Below are 17,873 nucleotides of genomic sequence, written 5' to 3' on the forward strand. Positions count from 1 at the left end.
GACCAAAGCTGAGATCATCCACATTCTTGTATTTCCAATTACTATGAACAGATGCAAAAATGGGACAGTGAAGAAGGCTGACGGGGGGGAGGGAGGGATTGATTCCTTTGAAATACATTGTTGGAGAAAAGCTCTTGTGGATACCCTGGACCATTAGAAAGATAAGCAAGAGGGCCCCAGAGCAAATTAAGCCTGAAACATTGACAAAACTGAAGCTGTCCTACCTCACACACATCATGGGAAGACAGGGCTCATTGGGAAAGACATTAATGCTGGGGAAATAGAAGGCGGGAGGAAAATATGACACGGACTGACTGCATGAAAGAAGCCATGGACACGAGGCTGCGGGAGCTGAGCAGGGCTGGTGAGGACAGGAGGTCATGGACCTCGCTCATTCATAGGGCCACCAGGAGTTGGAGCTGACTCACTGGTATGTGACACACGTTCCTTTGGTTCCTTTCTAAGTTACTTTCTCCTGACTATTGCTCTGAAGCATGTCCCCAGTTTCTCTTGAACCTAGGCAGGTAGGTCATGGAATTGACTTCAGAGTGTCCTTGTCTAGATGATACCCGTTCACACCCTCAGGCAGACACGGGAACACGGGCCACCAAAACACCAAAACTCAGCCTTCATTCACCCCAGGAGGACACTAAGGACCCATCTAGGGCCCTAAGTAACTGTTTCATAGTGGGAGCCCCAGACACGTAATAGAAGAATATTATCAACTCAAAGTGGAAAGTGCTGCCCTTAGATGTAGCTAAAAATATTATCCTGTTGTTTTTCCTCATGGGTCCTTGTATATTTATAAACACACCTTCTGTCTTTTCTTTACTATTACCATTATTATCTTCCTCTTATAACGGGCATTTCCACTGCTCACCCCCTCCTTTTCCTTGTTAAGGTGGGCTAATCACATTCCATGATACTGGGTTGGCCCAAAAGTTTGTTTCGTTTTTTTCCGCAAGATGCCTGTAGTAGCACTTTGTCTTTAACTTCATACGAAACAGTTTTGTTAGATTGTATTGTGGCAGCTGTCATATCAGTGTGCATTTTAAAAACACATCAAAATTAGTGAATTTGGGGGTAGCCATTTTAATATTAAACGTAGAAGAAAATAAGCAACATTTTCAGCATATGCTTTATTATTTCAAGAAAGGTAAAAACAAAGTGAAATGCAGAAAAGGATTTGTGCAGTGTTATCAAGAGGTGTTGTAATTGACTGAAGGTGTCATAGTGGTTTGTGAAGTTTTGCGCTGAAGATTTCTCACTGGATGATGCTTCATCTGGTTGGGTAGACCATTTTAAGTTGATAGCAATCAAATTGGGACATTAATCACAACAGTCAACATTATACCATGTGTAGATAGCCAGTATACTCAAAATATCCAAATCAATAAGGTTATTGGTAAAAATGAAAAATGTGCTTTTTTATTTTAGGGGAAAAAAACCACATGAACTCTTTGGCCAATCCAGTACCTTCATTGTTTTCAAGCTGTAAGCCCCTCAGGGCTCCACCCTTAGTCCTCTTCCTCATCCAGGGTCTAGGTGCCAACTGATCGTTCCTCCAGTGAGTGAGGAGTGTTGGTTCCCTGGGGACTCACAGATGCTGGAGAAGGATCAGGGGATTTGCAGCCCTTAAAATGACACATGCCCATTCCAAATTCTGGCTTTGGAGGTCCCCACGCATTATATATTGACCTGTAAGAATCTACTGATGCACTGATCAGACGCCTGTAAATTTGCTCTAAAACTAAAAGTAACATGAAGACTATCACAGAATAACCAAATCAAGTATAAGACATTTTCATGGAAAATATATCAGAACTACATCTGACTCAGATGGTTCAAACTGGACAGGTCCCATTTTCCCTCCGTGTTGCTAGGTCTCCCAAGAGTCAGAGGACTCTTCTTGTGCAGGCCCACTGGGGCGTTTGGACCTCCTGCCCACTGAAGGTCATCCCAGCTGGGGTCCCATGTCATCTTGAGTTCACATTCGAGAATTTGAGAAGCAGTATGAGTGATTGCCAGCTAACTTGACTATATCTTAGAATGTTTCCCAGATAAAACAAAGAGAAACACAAATGACAAGTTCTATAACATTTCTCAGAAAGCGCCATTGCTAAGTTTGAGTTCAAACATCTGGCTTGGCCTAGATTAAAAACACCATTCTTACATCCCTAGCACACAGCATCAAATGAAACCTGTGGTTTCCTTAAATTTTTTTAAATGTCTTTAAATTCTATACTGTTAACTTCTGCTTAAATTACCTTCATCCAAATTGAAATAAAAATATATACATCTCCTGCTCAAGAATTTATCTGATTAGACTTTAATAAGTGCAATTTGTATTCTGAATTTCACTGTATGATTCCTATCTCATTTTCTTTTCATAATAAAGTGGAACCCAAGTTCATTTATTATTACACAAAACCACCTTTCAGCAGACCACCTTAAGTGTGGAGGAGATCATCTAGCTGCCACCCTGCTGCAGTCCCCCAGGCTCATCTCCCTTCATCACAGGAAGGGTGTTCCTTTAGGCCAGGCTGTCAGACTCCTTTTCACCAGGGGCCACATCAGCCTCATGGTTGCCTTCATTAATGTAATGTAATGAAGGCAATACATTAATGTAGTACACCGAGTCGAATGTAATTTTCGGACTGTGTATGTGTGACTACTCCTTAGCAGTTAAGCGAGAGCTCAGCACTGCCTCCAGGTAAAAGCAAGGTGCCAGGATGGATAAAACAGGTGGAGGGTTGGATTCGGCCAGCAGGCCTGTGTTTGCCCCCTGTGCTGTAAGCCCAGGGACTCCCTGAATTTGTTCTGAGTGGGGTCTAGTTCTCACGTAGAACTCTTTGGGAATAGCCTTCTAAGTCCTTTCACTTCTTCTTGAACTTGTAGTCTGTGCTTGGTTTAAGACTGACTGACAGGATTCTTGGTTTTACCATTTCTGATTGCCCTGCAAGTTAGATTCCCCCATCACTGACCAGTAAGTACACGACTGCACACACCATGGTTTGGTTTATAGACTTAGAGTATTTCATTGCCATAGTGAAAATGACAGCATCGAGAAGCGTCCACAGTGCTGTCTCAAGGCCGGTATATGCCTGTCTCTCAAGACGTCCTTGACTTAACCCCTGCAGTGTGTCCCCTACTCCCACTCATAAACTTTCTACTTAGTATGAATTATTTTTCTTTTATTTAGTGGTGGCCCATTCCAGATTTCTCTTGCTCTTTTTCAGTTACTAAGCCAAGGAGATTTAACTGAGAGACGGACATGAGCCTGGGTGCTGAATCCTGGAAGAGCAGCTGTACCTGATCCCAGAGTACACACCGTGGCGACGGCTGCTTCGGGCTCACCGTCCGCCAGAACCCAAGTGAACCTGCGAATGACGAGACCCCACTTCCTCCTCTGGCATCTTCCCTGGCGTAGAAGGTGAATACAGGAGAGCTGCTCTTCGGACTCATCTGGTCCAGGAAAGGGAGAGAGCCGTGGGTGTGGGCCGGTAACTGTACCTGCCTGTCCTCCCACTGCAAAATTTGGGGATGGACTTCTCCCGGAAATGAACTTGATGAAATGTTGGTTGACGTTTCCCTGTATAACTGTTGAGAGGTTTTCCAGTGAAGAGCTTTCACCCCAGACTAAGCTGTGTTTTCACATGGATGAACTGAGTCCTGCCACCAACCGTAAAACTTCACCAAGAAGTTGAGCTTTCCAGATGCCTTGTTGCTTTGGAGAAGGGAGTGGTGTCGGTTCTGTTGTGACACCCTTCCTTTAGCAACCTGAGTAAGAGACTCTCGCCACTGGGCTGCAAAAAAAATAAATAAATTACTTGAATCAATCCCTACTTGGCCCAGCTGAGGTGCCGTCATGTCCCATACCCCTCTACGTGCTCACTTTCCTTTCTTTGTTTATGGAACATACAGTAGCATGTTTAAAAGGGTTTTTTGGGGTTTTGTTTTTAAGTTAAAAAATCATGATTCAGGGCTTCAGTTGCTTTCCCTTTAATAAACAAAACAGCCCAGTCAGTTCTTTGGCTTCTCGTTTCAGACAGTTTGTTTTGTTAGTGAGGAGATTGAGAAATGGTTCTGTCTTCCCCTTTAGGGTGAGGTAGTGATGTGCCCTCAGGATCCCATGCCGATGACCCTGAGCTCAGGGGTCTTAAGGAGCGTGACGTGAACGTCTTCATCTCTAACTAGCAGACCCAGAGTGCAGTCCGCAGAGCCCCTCTGTCATCACAGGGAGGACTGTGTCTGAGTCTGGAAAGTGGGCAATAACAGATACTTTGGAATTTTTCTAGGAAGACAGAGAGAGAGAGAGAAACTTGTTCCCATTAGAGTGGGCACTCTGCTATTATCCTGTCTCTTCAGCTGCTGAGAGAGAATATCTAATTACAGTTGGTGAGAAGAAAAGTTTTCCAAGGACCCAGTACCAGTAGAAAGTCATGCCTTCAGAGGAGTTTCAGATTTAAGATGGGCCTCATGCTGACACATGCACACACGCGCACAGATCACATTCCCAATAGAGAGCGGGAAAGAACCGTTTTAAATGACACGTATAGTCATCCTGGGATGATAATGTAGATTGAGTTCATGTCCATTACTTGTAGTCTTAAAATGCCGTTTTTACTTGTTACAGCCTTTTATACTGTAACAGTTGTCTCAGCTGGGGACATTTTGCTCCCCCTTCCCCCCCCTGGGACCTTTGGCAGTGTCTAGAGACGCTTTTGGTTGTCACAACTGGAGGAGTGTTACTGGCGTCTAGTGAGTAGAGGCCAGGGATGCTGCTAATCTCCCTACACCTGGCAAAGACTCATCAGGCCCAAACTGTCAACAGTGCTGAGGCTGACAAGCCCTGGACTAGAAGTTGCAAACCTATCGACCCCCAAGTATTTTATTTTGCCCATACAATAGTCCTAGGTAATATTATTTTCAGATTTTATTTATTCACTTTTAGAAGGGAAGGGAGGGAGGGAGAAACATCAGTGTGTGAGATAGGCATCGATCAGCTGGCTGCCTTGCCCCTAACGTGCCCTGGCCCGCAACCCAGGCATGGGCCCTGACCAGGAAGCAAACTGGTGAAATTTCCGTTTGCAGGCCGGCACTCAGTCCACAGAGCCACACCAGCCAGGGCATTTTTTAAATATATTTTCTTTCTTTATTTTCTGAGAGAGGGGAAGGGAAGGAGAAAGAGAAGGAGAGAAACATCAATGTGTGGTTGCCTCTCTTATGTCCCCTGCCGGGAACTGGCCCACAACCCAGGCATGTGCCCTGACTGGGAATCGAACCTCGATACTCTGGTTCGCAGGCCCGCGCTCAATCCACTGAGCTACACCAGCCAGGGCATCCAGGGCATTTTTAAATTAGTTGCCAATGTGTGGGTTTCTGGCATCTGTTGAAAATGCAGTTGATCTAGGTCCGTATTCCAGCAGAGGCTCCTGCTGTTGTCTCACAGCTGGCCCACCTGACCCACTTACTTTCTGACCAGCCCTTGGGGGCGTTGAGGCTTGCGCCCTTCTGTCCGCACATCTGAGTGCGAGGCACAAAGTAAGGACACAACTCGGCTCTGCTCCTTCCACCCTGAGCTGCTCCACGTGGATTTACTGATCGAACCCCACACTGGCTGCTTCATAGTACTGGACAGCAGTAATTTTAAGAGCGCTGGTTAGGCAAGTGATTTCAGATTATCTAGCAATTCATAAGACAGCTCCTCCTGTTCTTTCTTGGGGCTTGTAGGCTGCTCTAGAGATTCTTCCAAATCCTGCTGTGGACCTCTGATGCCTCGTTTTGTAGTTTCATGGGTGCTGCAGAATAAATCAAAACATTATGAAAATGTTTTTAATTAAAGCATTATGTAAAGCTTACGGATGGTCTCAACATTTTCATTATGTATGATGTAAAAGGAAATTTCTAAGTGGAAAATGGGGATAGGAAGTACGGGAAGGGGCCATTAGGATTTTAAGAAACAAAACAATATTGGAGATAGTATGTTTTCTCCCTTTGACTGGTATGATCTCAGTGGTGGAGGTGGTGCTAATGACTTATTTTGAAAGAGTGCTAGAAAGGCAGTTTTATCATTTTATGGGAAGTAAAAAAATATACATGGTTTTTCTTTTTTAAAAAATATGTCTAGCCCTGGCTGGTGTGGCTCAGTAGACTGAGTGCCAGCCCGCAAACCAAAGGGTCACCAGTTCAATTCCCAGTCAGGGCACATGCCTGGGTTGCAGGCCAAGTCCCTAGTAGAGGGCGTACAAAAGGCAACCACACATCGATGTTTCTCTCCCTCTTTTTCTCCTTTCCCCTCTCCAAAAAAATAAAATCTTTTTTAAAAAATGTTTATTGATTTTAAAGAGAGAGGAAGCAGGAGAGAGAGAGAAACATCGATCAGTTGCCTTTGGTAAGCACCCTGACCAGGGATTAGACTGCAACCTAAGTTTGTGACCTGACCAGGAATCGAACACCCAACTACTGGACAACACTCGAACCAACTGAGCTACACTGCCCAAGGCTATGTGACTTTTCAAAAATGGAGTGGAAACACTTTTGACTGATGGCATTGGAACTGGAATGGAAAAAAGATGTTTCAAATTTTAGGAATCTAGTTCTTATATACAACGATGATATTTTATTCACAGCTGCACTGATCTCCAAATTCAAATGTGCTATCTGGAGCTCTCTGGATGGTATTCTGTAGTTACAGGATAGTAACTCAAAATGTGCACTGCTGTTCCGAAGGTTCCTGCTGGGGCATTAGCAGGAGTGTCGCCTGAGAGAGCTGCAGAGTGACAGCAGCAACACTGCATTACAGCACCTGCGGTAATCGTGGACTTCTGACTGCTCCTTCCGTTGCACAGCCCTGGTGCCCCGCACCTTGTTCCTCACAAAGTCTTCGTCCAGCCCCGCCTGCCTCAGGGTGTCTCGATACCGTTGTTCTGCTTCTTTCCTGGCAAGGTCCTGTGGAATGGAAATCAGTCTTCCGGAGCTGTCTTGTGAATTATTTGATATCCTTACAGTACTGCTCACACCCCCCTCAGTATCCTTACAGTACTGCTCACACCCCCCTCCCAATTAGTGGACACATATTTGCATAGAAACTACCTGGACATTTTGTTAAAGACGTAGACTTATTTGGTAGGTCTCGGAAGGGACCCACAATTCTGTATTTCTAACAGTCCCAGGAGATGCCAGATATTTATTAGAGAGCCACACCTTTGAGAAGCAAGACTTTTTGGTTTTTAGAAGACCAAGTGAGACCGAGATGAAAATGATGAACTGAAAACTGAAGATTTACAAGGAACCAAACATCATCAGGAACATTAAAATATTAACAAAATAAGCTGCACTAACAGGATAGGTGGTCTGCATGTGGACCAGAAAAGGGTTTTCACTTGTTCTAAGTGTTTGAGAGTAAAATCCTATCAAGTACTTTGCATTTTTTCTAGAGTTGTGTAAAAAACCTGTTGAGCTCTGAGCATGAGCTTGCTTAAAAAAATTAACATGAAGAGAGAGGTCAGCATGGGAATCCTTGAGCAATGCAAGCGGCTAAGTAAATCCTAGACAGTCCAGTGTGTGACAGGCACATGGGTGGGAAGGAGTGGACCCAGGAAAGGCCTAGATGGTACACTGCCTGTAAGATGGAGACAATACCCAGCATTTGGAACCAGGTCACTAGGGAACCCCAACTTCTGTCAAACTCTGGAGAGGAGAGTGATCCTCAGAATCTGATGTAGCCCAAAGCTGCCCGGGATGGTGGCCTTTCAAAGACTGTTCAGGCAGCTCCAGAGCTTCCGTAGGGGGATCGCAACTGAGTCCGACTTCCCTAAAAGTCTAGAGAACATGTTAAAATGATTCTTCCAGCCTGAAAGGCACCTACTCTGGAAAGGGCCTTGCAGGGTGCTTGTGAGCATCCCAGTCCTTGGAGACCTAGAAATGTGCCACGGATCTTGGGGCTGTGGATGCCCGGGGCACCAGCACCGCAGGAGGAGAGCCGTCTTCCCAGCACGGTGGGCAGTGGCTCCAGACAGCAGAAAAGACTGGATTTCCAGTCACACCAGTAAGTGAAAGGTGCGCCCACCAGCATAGCAAAACTATCCCCGTGTGTCTGGGATCTAACCCCTGCTCTGAGTCAAACCGAAAGCCAGACGTGAGTGAAAACTCCAGGAAGCGAAATACCCCATTATAGATGCCTTGGAGTCCAGTCTTGGGTGAAATTAGCCCAACGACATTCACTATTACACTACTCACTTTGGGGAAAGATGGTAGTAATGGGCCCAATTTAGAATTTTGCTGAGCCTCAAGGAAATGTTTAATGCTCAGAGAGTAAACTTCATAATTTCTAAGAGCCCTTTCACCAAAGACAGAAAATGAATGGTGGTTTATTCTTACCTTGGTAACTTGTTCGAAGAGATAGGGCCTTGTTTGTATTCTCTTTTTCATTTCCTCCAATTCTTTCTTATACTCTCTTACTCTTTTACGGTCATTGTTCCTGGGATTAACAAGATTTTTAAAATCGGTCTTTTTCCAATCCAGAATACCCTTCCTTCTAATTAAGCAGAATGAGACCCATGGACACTGTAAATTCCTCACTGTGCCTGGCAAAACCCAGGACGGTGCAACTGGAGGAGCTCACCCTAATAACCCCATTTTGCCGATTTCAAGGTCAATGATATGCTGGATCCCAAGACAGTCCACCCTGGACACATAGAGGACACTGACCGGTTTTCCTTCAGCTTTGCTTTGAACACCTCCTCCAGGCTCTTGTGGGGGTCCATGGCTTTCGCACGCAAGGCCACAGACTTAGACATGGCTTGACGCTGCTTTTTGTGAGCCTCCAGCCACTGAGTGCTCTCATCTGCTTTGTCCCTTTTTTCAAGTGAACTTCTGCAGGGAGGAGGCAAACAAAGAATACAGATGACTGACTTGGGTATATTTAAACGCAGTCTCAACTACTCTCTGGAGAGTAAGTGTTTACTGTGAGTGTGGTGGGTAATTCACCTCCCTGGCATTTAGGAAAGATAAAGATTCTGGCATGAAATGCTGGGGTACATGACACCTTCGCAGCACTCTGGATACAGTAATATTCTAGCCCAGAAGTTCACTCACTGAAGGGAAAAACCAGTTAAAATATCCATACTTAAACAGCCAAACGTTCCGGCTCGTTGCCTATCCTGAAGCAAAATGCAAATAGCTACCTACCACTTGCTGAGCTACCTGCCCTGAACTAATGCAGATGACCTGCACGTGCTTTATAGCCATCATCTTGTGTAACCCTGGCTGCCCTAGAAACTAGGAACCATGACTATTCTTTTTATAAGGGAGGAGACATGGCCTCAGAGCAAGGCAAGCCGCTTGCTCAGAGCCACCCAGCGTTCCAGTGGGAAAGCCGATTAGAGCCAGGATGTCTGGCTCCTGCGCCTCTGCCCCCGGTGTATAAACTGTGCTATAACCAGGTGGCTGGACGGTGCTTGGATGCATGGTCCTGTGGGAATACAAATCTGCATCTCTACAGAAAAGTGGAAATGGACCTCTTTTGATGCACAGTTTGGGGTCAACTTGTAGCAGGTGGTTTCTGTGAATATTTGATGTGGTACCATGGAGAGTTCCACCAAAAGAAAAAAACGGTCAGGACTCCTGCATTTGGGTGTTTACACTCAAATGGACAGATTAGGAAGGAGGACATTGAGGTTTAATCTGGTAATATGGCAAACTCCCTATTTTCAAGGATGTCTGTGGACATCCTCCATAGGTGGGCCAGCCTCTGGCTCCTGGCGCCTATCTCACCGGGACCTCAGGATATTGAGGCATTCAGTAGCTCTACGAAATTTGAGGAAAGGGGAAATATCCCTTGGATTCTAAGTACATTTCTACAATCTCTCGTGGGTCTTAAAGGGCCAAGCTGGATCCATGGGCTCCTGTGAGCGAGTTGGGGAAGCACTGAGATGCTGGTCCTCTCAGAGGCCTAGTGGGGGAGCCCTAGCGATCTCTATGAGAATAACACCTGGACACAGTGCAGTCAGAGTTCAAAAGGAGGAGGCACCTGGACCCGGCTGCTGTAGCTCAGTGGACTGAGCACGGGCCTGTGAACCAAAGGATCACGGTTCGATTCCCAGTCATGGCACATGCCTGGATTGCAGGCCAGTTTCCAGCAGGGGTTGCACAAGAGGCAACCAAACATTGACATTTCTATCCCTCTCTCCTTCCCTTCCCCTCTAAAGATAAATAAGCTCTCTTAAGAAATTATTTTTTAAAAAAAGAGGTGCCTGATTCTCAACTGACTTCTGATGGTTCTCCAAGATGAGCCTCAGAGAATCTCAAATACGCACAACGGGTGCCACGTCTCTGGGGCAGGGTCAGCCTCCCACCCTCAGGCTTCTCTGAACTGCTAATGGCTTCCTTCCTCTTTCATCTGTGGGTCTTCACCCATGTAGTTCTCTCCATCTGGAACCTTCTTTCTTTCCAGGCTTGGGCTTATGCCTCTTTCTCCAGCTTTCACCTTAAACATCTATTACGAGAGACCCCTGCCCCAGGTTTCCCACTGCCCCCGAGTCCCCTGTGCTCCCTCTCACTGTACTACACCGAATATGGCAGTTGCTTCTTTGCTCTTCTGTATTTCAGACTAGATATTAAACTACAGATTCCACAAGGCATCTCCAGCCTTAACAGTATGCCTGGCACAGAGTAAGCCCCTGTGGGTATTTTTTGAATGACGGCTAGGTGTTTTCCAGCACTAAGTGTGGGGGACCATGTGTATTTCTGTCCTGACCAGAGGATTTCCTTCCACCCTTTTGGGCCTTTCTGATAACAGGAGAGGAGGCCCAGCAGCAGGGTAACTTCCATCATGTGGGCCACAATCTGAGTATTCTGCTCTGTAGCCTGACCACTCACCTGACTGCAGACTCCCTCTTCCTGGTGGCATCTGTGATGTGCACGGGCAGGGTGTTGGCGGAGAGGGAAGTGAGGCCACTCAGGGAACGACTCCTTGGCCGGGGTGTGGCAGGTATCTGTGGAGAGTCCTAGAGGGAACGAAGGCTGGTGTTGGTGGGAGAGCGTGTGGGATTAGTTCGTACCTTACCTGGAATCAATTTCAGTGAAGGACTAGTCAGACAAGAATCCTTTTTCTTGGGATTAAAGCAAAGGGTAATGAGATCTCAAGTTTAGTGACTGGGACAGACCTGGATATCAATCCTGAAGTTTTTAATCAAGTGAGGAGAGTTCTTTGCAGTGGGTATAGGGGCACCACAGCTGATCCCAACTCCTTGCCTTCCACACTTGCTCGAACTTATTTCTGCAACTTCTCTAGAGAGGGGGAAGCAAAAGAAGTATTCTTGTGGTCTTAAGTTTATAGGAATTGTGGGTCTGAGGATCTGGTTACGCCTGAACTGGTGTTTTAAAAAAAATTAGAAAAATGCCTTGAGATGTGGCCCTCCTTGGATTCTGGGCCTCAGAACCCCCCACCCCCCCACACCTCCACAACTGCCTGGGCTCTCACCTCCCTCCCTCCAGTGGTGGCAGAATCACAGGTCCGCCTAGTGCGACACAGGCTGGCGGTTCTCAGCAAGAAGGGCTTGTTGCGAGTCACCTCTCGGGTGTCCCTTCCCTTGGCAGCTCTTCTCTGGAAGGCCTTGTAAAGGGCCTCATAGTCAGGGACAGCAGGATTCACCCGAGGCTGGAATTCAAAGTCAGTGTGCAGAAACGCAAGCTTTTCCTCCTGTGTTCGCGTGGCCGTGCGGGGCCGAGGGTTAGCTGTGCCACTGGGGGTGGCGAGGGGGGAGGAGGCCACCTGGAGCATGTCTAGCGCCCTCATCTGGATGCGGATTTTCCTGAGGAGCTCGGCTTCTGTGGAGAAAAACCAGGCCATTGATGAATGAGAAGGGACTGAGACTCATACCAAAAGGTTTGGGGAACGTTCTGTCTTTCAGACACTAGTGGCGATGTGCTGGAACCAATGGTTACCTTCCTAGGAATTTTGTGAGCCAGTCGACATCATGTGGGAAGCCTAAAATTGGCCACGATTGGCATATTTATGCCATGGGAAATGGCAATTGCTACAAATCAGCCTGCTTCCCCCCCCCCCCCCCCAGAGAGATGGTTAATAATCGTTGACCAGAACAGCACTGCTAAGGGCCAATCAGGTGGCAGAGTCAGCTACCATCACACTCACCGAGTGCTTTCTACAGTTCCTCCTTCAGAGACGAGCAGGATGGGTCAGTCACCTGCTCCTCTCCTGGGAATCCGGATCTCAGAGAAAGCCCCGCCACCCACCCAAATGCCCAAGCCCACTGCCCCAATCATTCTGGTCTCCGCCCTCCCTCATCTCATCCCACCTGTTCTGCCGTCTCATACTTCTTTAACCTGTCTTCAGTCCCGTCTCTTTTCATCATCCCTGCTCTTAATTTCATCATTTCTTAACTAAAAGGTTGAAATAGCCTCCTGTTAGATCCATGTCCCTCCAGTCTTGCGCCTCCCCCTCTCAGCATCTCTACAGCAACCAGAGCGATCTTCCTGAGCTGCAAATCTGGTCGTGCCCACCCTGCTGAAACCCCCAATGGCTCCTCTGGGTCCTTGGGTAAAGTCCAAACTCCCTCCCATGGCCTGCAAGGCCCCTCCCCTCCCCACGCTCCCTCCTCTCTATCCCCGCTACCTTTCCATCCCCCAGAGGGGCTCAGCTTTCTCTTCCCTCCACACTATAGCTGTGCCTGGTGCACTCTTCCTATTTGCCACATTTACACAGCTCGTCCTGCAGGGTCAGCCTCAGTGCTCACTCTCTCTAGGGCCCTAAATGCCCACTCCTCACCATGCCCTAGGTTAGGTCCCTCTGTTATGTGGAACCCCCTGGCTTCCTCCTATAATCCTTGCAAATGGCTTGTCACGGTTGTGATTACGTGTCTATAATGTCTCCGAGACACAAGTCCATTCAGTCCAGAACAGTGCCTGGGGCACGGCACATGTTACTGAACAAGCAAGCAAGCCTGAGTCTCTTCTTTGAGCTACGCTTCTTGAAATGAGCACCTTGCCAGGGTGAAGGAGGGGTGGGGGCTCTCCTCAGGGGCAGCTGCTGGTGGCTGTCTCATTGGCTCTCTGCTCTCACGTGTGTGCCGCTGCGAAGGCTTTGCATTTACTCACTCAGGGAGAGGTCAGCAGGACAAAGCTGGGGGGCCCTGCAGGACCTCTCCTCGTTCCTTGCTCCTTGTAGGGCTCCCCCTTAGATAGACAGACCCAACCCTATGCCCACGCCTGCACTGAGTGTGGGCTCTAGCAAGTCCACCTAAACAGTTCATCTCCAAGTCAGGCTGACCCCCAAGCCTGACTAAATCCCCAGGGCACCCCCAGGCAGGCAGCAGCAAGGGGGCAAAGATGTCTTTACCCTGGAGTTTGTCCCCAAGGGCTGGCTCCAGAATGGACTTGGGAATCCTTCTAGTAGCTTTCTGTTTGGAGACCTCGGCCTTAGCAGTGGCAGTGAATTCCTTCTGTCGAGCAGCTTTTCGTTGCTCCTCCTTCTCCAGGAAGCTGAAGGGTTTTAAAGAGGAGAGGAGCAGTTCCTTCCTCTTCTGGATCCCTTCCCGCCTTCGGGCCTCATTACGCTCCATGATTTCCTGGTAAAGGGGCAGGTAGACATGCGCAGGCACCGGTTGTGCCCGGAACTGCCGGTGGCACTCAGCCTCCTCCTGGCCCTGCCTCTGGGCCTGCTGCCTCTCAGGCTCGAAGGAGGCAGGTGAGGCCAGCCACCGGGCCTTTCTCCGGGCCTCGCGCACCGTCATATGGAATGGCTGAGGGACGGTGATGGAAGATGCCCAGGAGCTGATGCTTCTGTGCTGGGCAGGAGGCCTGGAGCCTGCAGGCGACTGGGACTGAAACTTGGGAATGTCGGAGGGTACGTTGCTCAGGGAGCTGCAGCGTCGTGTGGAGCCACACCTGGAGGGAGAAAGCAGCTGCCCTGTGCTTGGAGGGCAGGGCAGCCCCCTAGGGGGCCCGGCTCCTCCCAGAGCCCCCTGCCTGCTCCGCCCTAGTCCTCCCTTCCAGCAGGCTGCCTCCAGCTTCTTGGCCTAACATCACAGACCCATGGGCCTCGAAGCCTGTGCCTTTGTCAACCTGTCCACCCTCCTTCCCACAGGCCATCTAGTAGCTTTAGTAAGTAGTCTCTTCTCAAAAGTGATCCAAGGATTGCCACTCAGCACTCAAATTTATTTATTTTTATATATGGGGGACAGTGCAATGGTGCAGAGCAGGGCTTAGGAGTCAGACAGAGCCAGGTTCGAATCTTGCTCCAAAACATTACCAGCTGTGTGACCTTGAGCAAGGTTCTTTCGGAACCTCAATTCCTTGTCTGCAGAATGGCAAAAATGACAGCTACTTAAAGGGTTAGTGGGAGGAGAAAATAAATATTTAATGAGATAAAGTGTGCATACATTTAACAGGGGTTGGCCAAGGTCAATGTACCTCACTGTCACTCTCAGGAAGGTAGTGTGTTTGAGAAAGGCATCACTTAAGCAGTTCCCATACTTCAGATAACTAAGTGTTACCCAAAGTGATGGAGAACTGCTGGGTAGGAATCAGAACACATGGTTGGACCTGAAAGCTGATTCTGCTGCAGCCTGGGTAAGTGGCCACTTTCGGAAACAGTCTTGGCTTTACTGAGGAAGAGGAACGTGACTTGGGCAGAGCTGGACAGCGAGGCAGCTGTTGAACCTCAGTGCCTTACCTCGGAGCCGCGGGGTCCCGGGCCTGTGGCTTCCCCCTGCCTTTGTCTCGGAAGAAACTCTCCAGGTCCTCATCATCTTCAGAGAGGCTCTCATCACTGTCTGGCTCAGACTCGTGAGAGGATTCTGACAGGCACCACCTGCCTTTCTGCTTTAGCACTTTCAGGGTCTCATAAAAGCTCCCAGGTGAGTCAGGAGAAGTAGAATCTGTCTCCTCTAGGCTGAGGAACTCATCAAGTTTGCCAGCCCTCGACAAAACCAGCCCATTCCCAGACAGCTCCTCTTCTGCCTCTCTGTCTGAGGGGGATTTCGGGGGAAATATCTAAAATGAAAGAATAGACTGGGGTCAAACTATAATTTCAAATGCATTCAAAACAGAACCATTAATTTCACCTTGAATGAGCCTGTATATTAGGGACTTGGGAGAAACAAAGTAAAATAAGATGTGTTTGTTGCTCTAAAGAAATTTCTCAAGTTGGTGTATGGAGTACGCTTGGTTGGAGGTATCAACCCCAAGAAAGAATGTAACAGCCGAGAAGGGCTCCTTGTGGTGAACTGGGATCAAATTCATAACCAGAGTGCAGCAGCCACTGTTTACAGAGATGCACACTGAGTATCAAGGAACAGCTGCAGGCCGAGCTGCCTGCACTGTTTCTGCCATCTGAGCTGACCCTTTATCATAAGGGTCTTTATTACAGTGCTTCTAGGGCTGTAATTCAACCAATGGGCTGAAGACCTACCCTATCCAACTGGAGCTGTGCAACTATACCCTTATTTGCATATTTACTGACCCATCATAACAGGTGAAATCTATGGACTAATCAAACCGTGTACATTTGGATTCCTCATTTGCACAGTCAGGGACCAGGGAGAAGACCCTCCTCTATATAAGGCGGCATCATGCCATGGCTGTGTCACCCAGGTTTGCAAACTGAGCTGCAACACTTGAGCTGTTTTACTGAATGAAATCTCTCCTGTACTGCACCCCAGATTGGGAACTTCTGTTGGCACTGAATTGTGGCAGTGACCTTCGATTGACAAAGGACAGGAAAGAGAGAAGCGAAGAGCTAAAGTTGGGCCCCTGCTTCTTGCAGTGTGATGAGCATTTACAGAGCACCTACCTACTCTGCACCATGCATTCTGCCCCTCATACTCCAGTCCGACCCACGATGCTGGCCACACTTCGGGCCTTGTCCAACTTGGGTTTCACCAACTTTTGCCATCCTTCTTTTCCTGCTTCCCCCATCTACACCTCTGCTTTCCTCATATTCTAGCTGATTTCCACTGTGTCACTAGGAGTGGATAATTAACACTAGGCAAGACAATGTGGCATAGCTGAATGAGCAATGTCCTAGAATGTGGGAAACCCAACTGGGTTCAAATATTCCATCCATTCAGAAAATATGTATCAGGTGATTACTATGTACTAGGCATTATGCAGAGAACAAGACAAAGTCCCTACTTTCAAGAAGCTTACATTTTAGTGAAAGGAGACAGATGCTATAAGTGAAAGCCATAAAACTGAGATTACAGAGCGACAGAGTGGCTATGGGAAGCTTTCTTTATATGATGGGCTACAAAAGCCCATCAGATAGAGACTACATATATCTATGTAGAGATAGACATATATTGTGATATATGTGTATACTTGTACTATAATCAGAGTTGAGTTTATTAATTTGCTGCAGTAAACCATGGAAAATGATAGACAACATTGGGAGGGGGTAGCTTTCAGTAAGAGAGTGGGAGAGGGGCTTCTCCTAGGGTTAGACTGTCCTGGATAATTCTAATGAAAGTTAGGGGAAGCAGGGATCAACTCTGGATCAATGCTGCCATGAAGAGGCCATAGTTTAGTAAGCGGACGATTTAGCAATTTTTATTTGAAAGGTCACAAGAACAAAGTGGGACCAGTTAAACAACTGATAAGGGGTCTTAGGCATCTTATAGATCCTTGTGGTCCGATGAGAAACACTGTTTTCTGCTGATCTTGCCGCTGGCCTCATCTGTGTCTATTACAGATTGAGTTGTCCTTTCTCAGCCCCAGGATGATTTTTACTTTCTCACTGTGGAGGAGTTTTGGACTAACACCTGACTGATGAAAAGGAGCCATCCTTGATCAGATCTGGTGTGAGTGGTTTCTGGGTTCAAGGAACCTCAAAGGCCTCGAGGCAGAGACCTGAGGCAGGAACAAACTTGACTCTTGAAAGAGGACTAGGGTGGCTGGAGGACTGTGGCACGAGACACCCTCAGATGGGCTGGCATGGTGTGCCAGAACGGGACTAGAGGCTGACTGACTGCAGCTGGAAACCAGCTGGAGCAGGCTACTGCAGGCTTCCAGGTGACCTTGGTGATGAAAAGAGCACTGGACTCTGCGTCAAAGGTATGTGCTAGCCCTCACTCCACTACTGAAGAGCTTATGATCTTAGGAAAACTTCCTTTTTTTAAATGACATTGAGATATAATTCACATAGCATGAAATTCATGTAACTCACTTATTTAAAGTTGTGCAACGGGTTTTAGTACATTCACAGAGTTGTGCAGCCATCAGCACAACTTTAGCACATTTTAATCACCCCCAAAGAAACCCTACACCACGTAGCAATCGCTCCGTTTTCCCAATCCTCCCAACCCCTCCCCACCTCACCTTCCTCCTCATCCCGACACTCCCTGGCCAGCCCTGAACAATCATCACTCTACTTTCTGTTTCTATGGGTTTGGGGGCAAATTTCTTAATTTCTCTTAGCCACAGTTTTCTCTTTTACAAAATGGAGACAACAATCGTACTATTAGACCTAGGGTAGTCGAGAAGATAAGCGAAAACTGAGAGGGCCATTGATTGCTATGGTTCTACAAAGAACCTGACGTGAGGCTCAAGGGGTTCGGGTCAAGAGTTCCTAAACACTGTCAAAGCTAATCCCACGCCCCTCCGGGGCACGCCCCTGCCGTCTGTCTCCAAGGCAACATCAAACAGTCTCCTCTCAGGAATCCCTTTCCGCGGCGCATACCTGATTCCTCCCCTCTTCCTTCCCTCCTCACCTGAAGGCTCCGAGCACCGCCGGAGACTCCCGCAGGCCTCCCCACAGTCATCTCCTTGGGTACAGACACACACACAAGCTAAGGTGACAGCAGTAACTGCAGTGGCTGCGGTAGCTGTACGCATTAAGCCCCGCCCGCTTTTTA

At 47.7% G+C, this 17,873-nt stretch overlaps 2 protein-coding genes across 5 annotated transcripts in view; one reads left to right on the forward strand and one right to left on the reverse strand.

Moving 5' to 3' along the window:
• ZNF410 (zinc finger protein 410) overlaps positions 1-4,026 on the forward strand; it is a 34,178-nt gene extending 30,152 nt beyond the window's left edge. For 2 of the 3 annotated variants that reach the window (XM_053673304.1, XM_037127911.2), the window contains exon 12: positions 3,240-3,839. In XM_053673304.1, coding sequence (XP_053529279.1) covers positions 3,240-3,278 — 39 coding nt within the window. In that variant the 3' untranslated portion in view covers positions 3,279-3,839. Of the gene's footprint in view, positions 1-3,239 lie in introns of all 3 variants that reach the window. The other variant, XM_037127918.2, reaches the window with a different exon arrangement.
• Positions 4,027-4,962: 936 nt separating this feature from the next.
• On the reverse strand, positions 4,963-17,812 carry FAM161B (FAM161 centrosomal protein B). Of its 2 annotated transcripts, none has more exons than XM_037127929.2 (9): positions 17,730-17,812; positions 14,696-15,015; positions 13,361-13,908; positions 11,486-11,832; positions 10,882-11,009; positions 8,713-8,877; positions 8,383-8,482; positions 6,809-6,951; positions 4,963-5,801 (listed from the first exon to the last, which is right to left on the reverse strand). In XM_037127929.2, the coding sequence occupies exons 1-9, from the start codon at positions 17,778-17,780 to the stop codon at positions 5,663-5,665; spliced, it is 1,941 nt and encodes a 646-aa protein (XP_036983824.2). In that variant the 5' UTR covers positions 17,781-17,812; the 3' UTR covers positions 4,963-5,662. The 2 variants fall into 2 exon arrangements, with proteins under 2 accessions (XP_036983824.2, XP_053529278.1); XM_053673303.1 differs by having other exon boundaries at positions 5,708-5,801; positions 6,868-6,951.
• Between the last annotated feature and the right edge of the window lie 61 nt (positions 17,813-17,873).

Source organism: Artibeus jamaicensis, unplaced genomic scaffold (genome assembly GCF_021234435.1).
Source record: "Artibeus jamaicensis isolate MK-2021 breed Jamaican fruit bat unplaced genomic scaffold, CSHL_Jam_final contig_851, whole genome shotgun sequence".
Taxonomy (NCBI): Eukaryota; Metazoa; Chordata; class Mammalia; order Chiroptera; family Phyllostomidae; genus Artibeus; species Artibeus jamaicensis.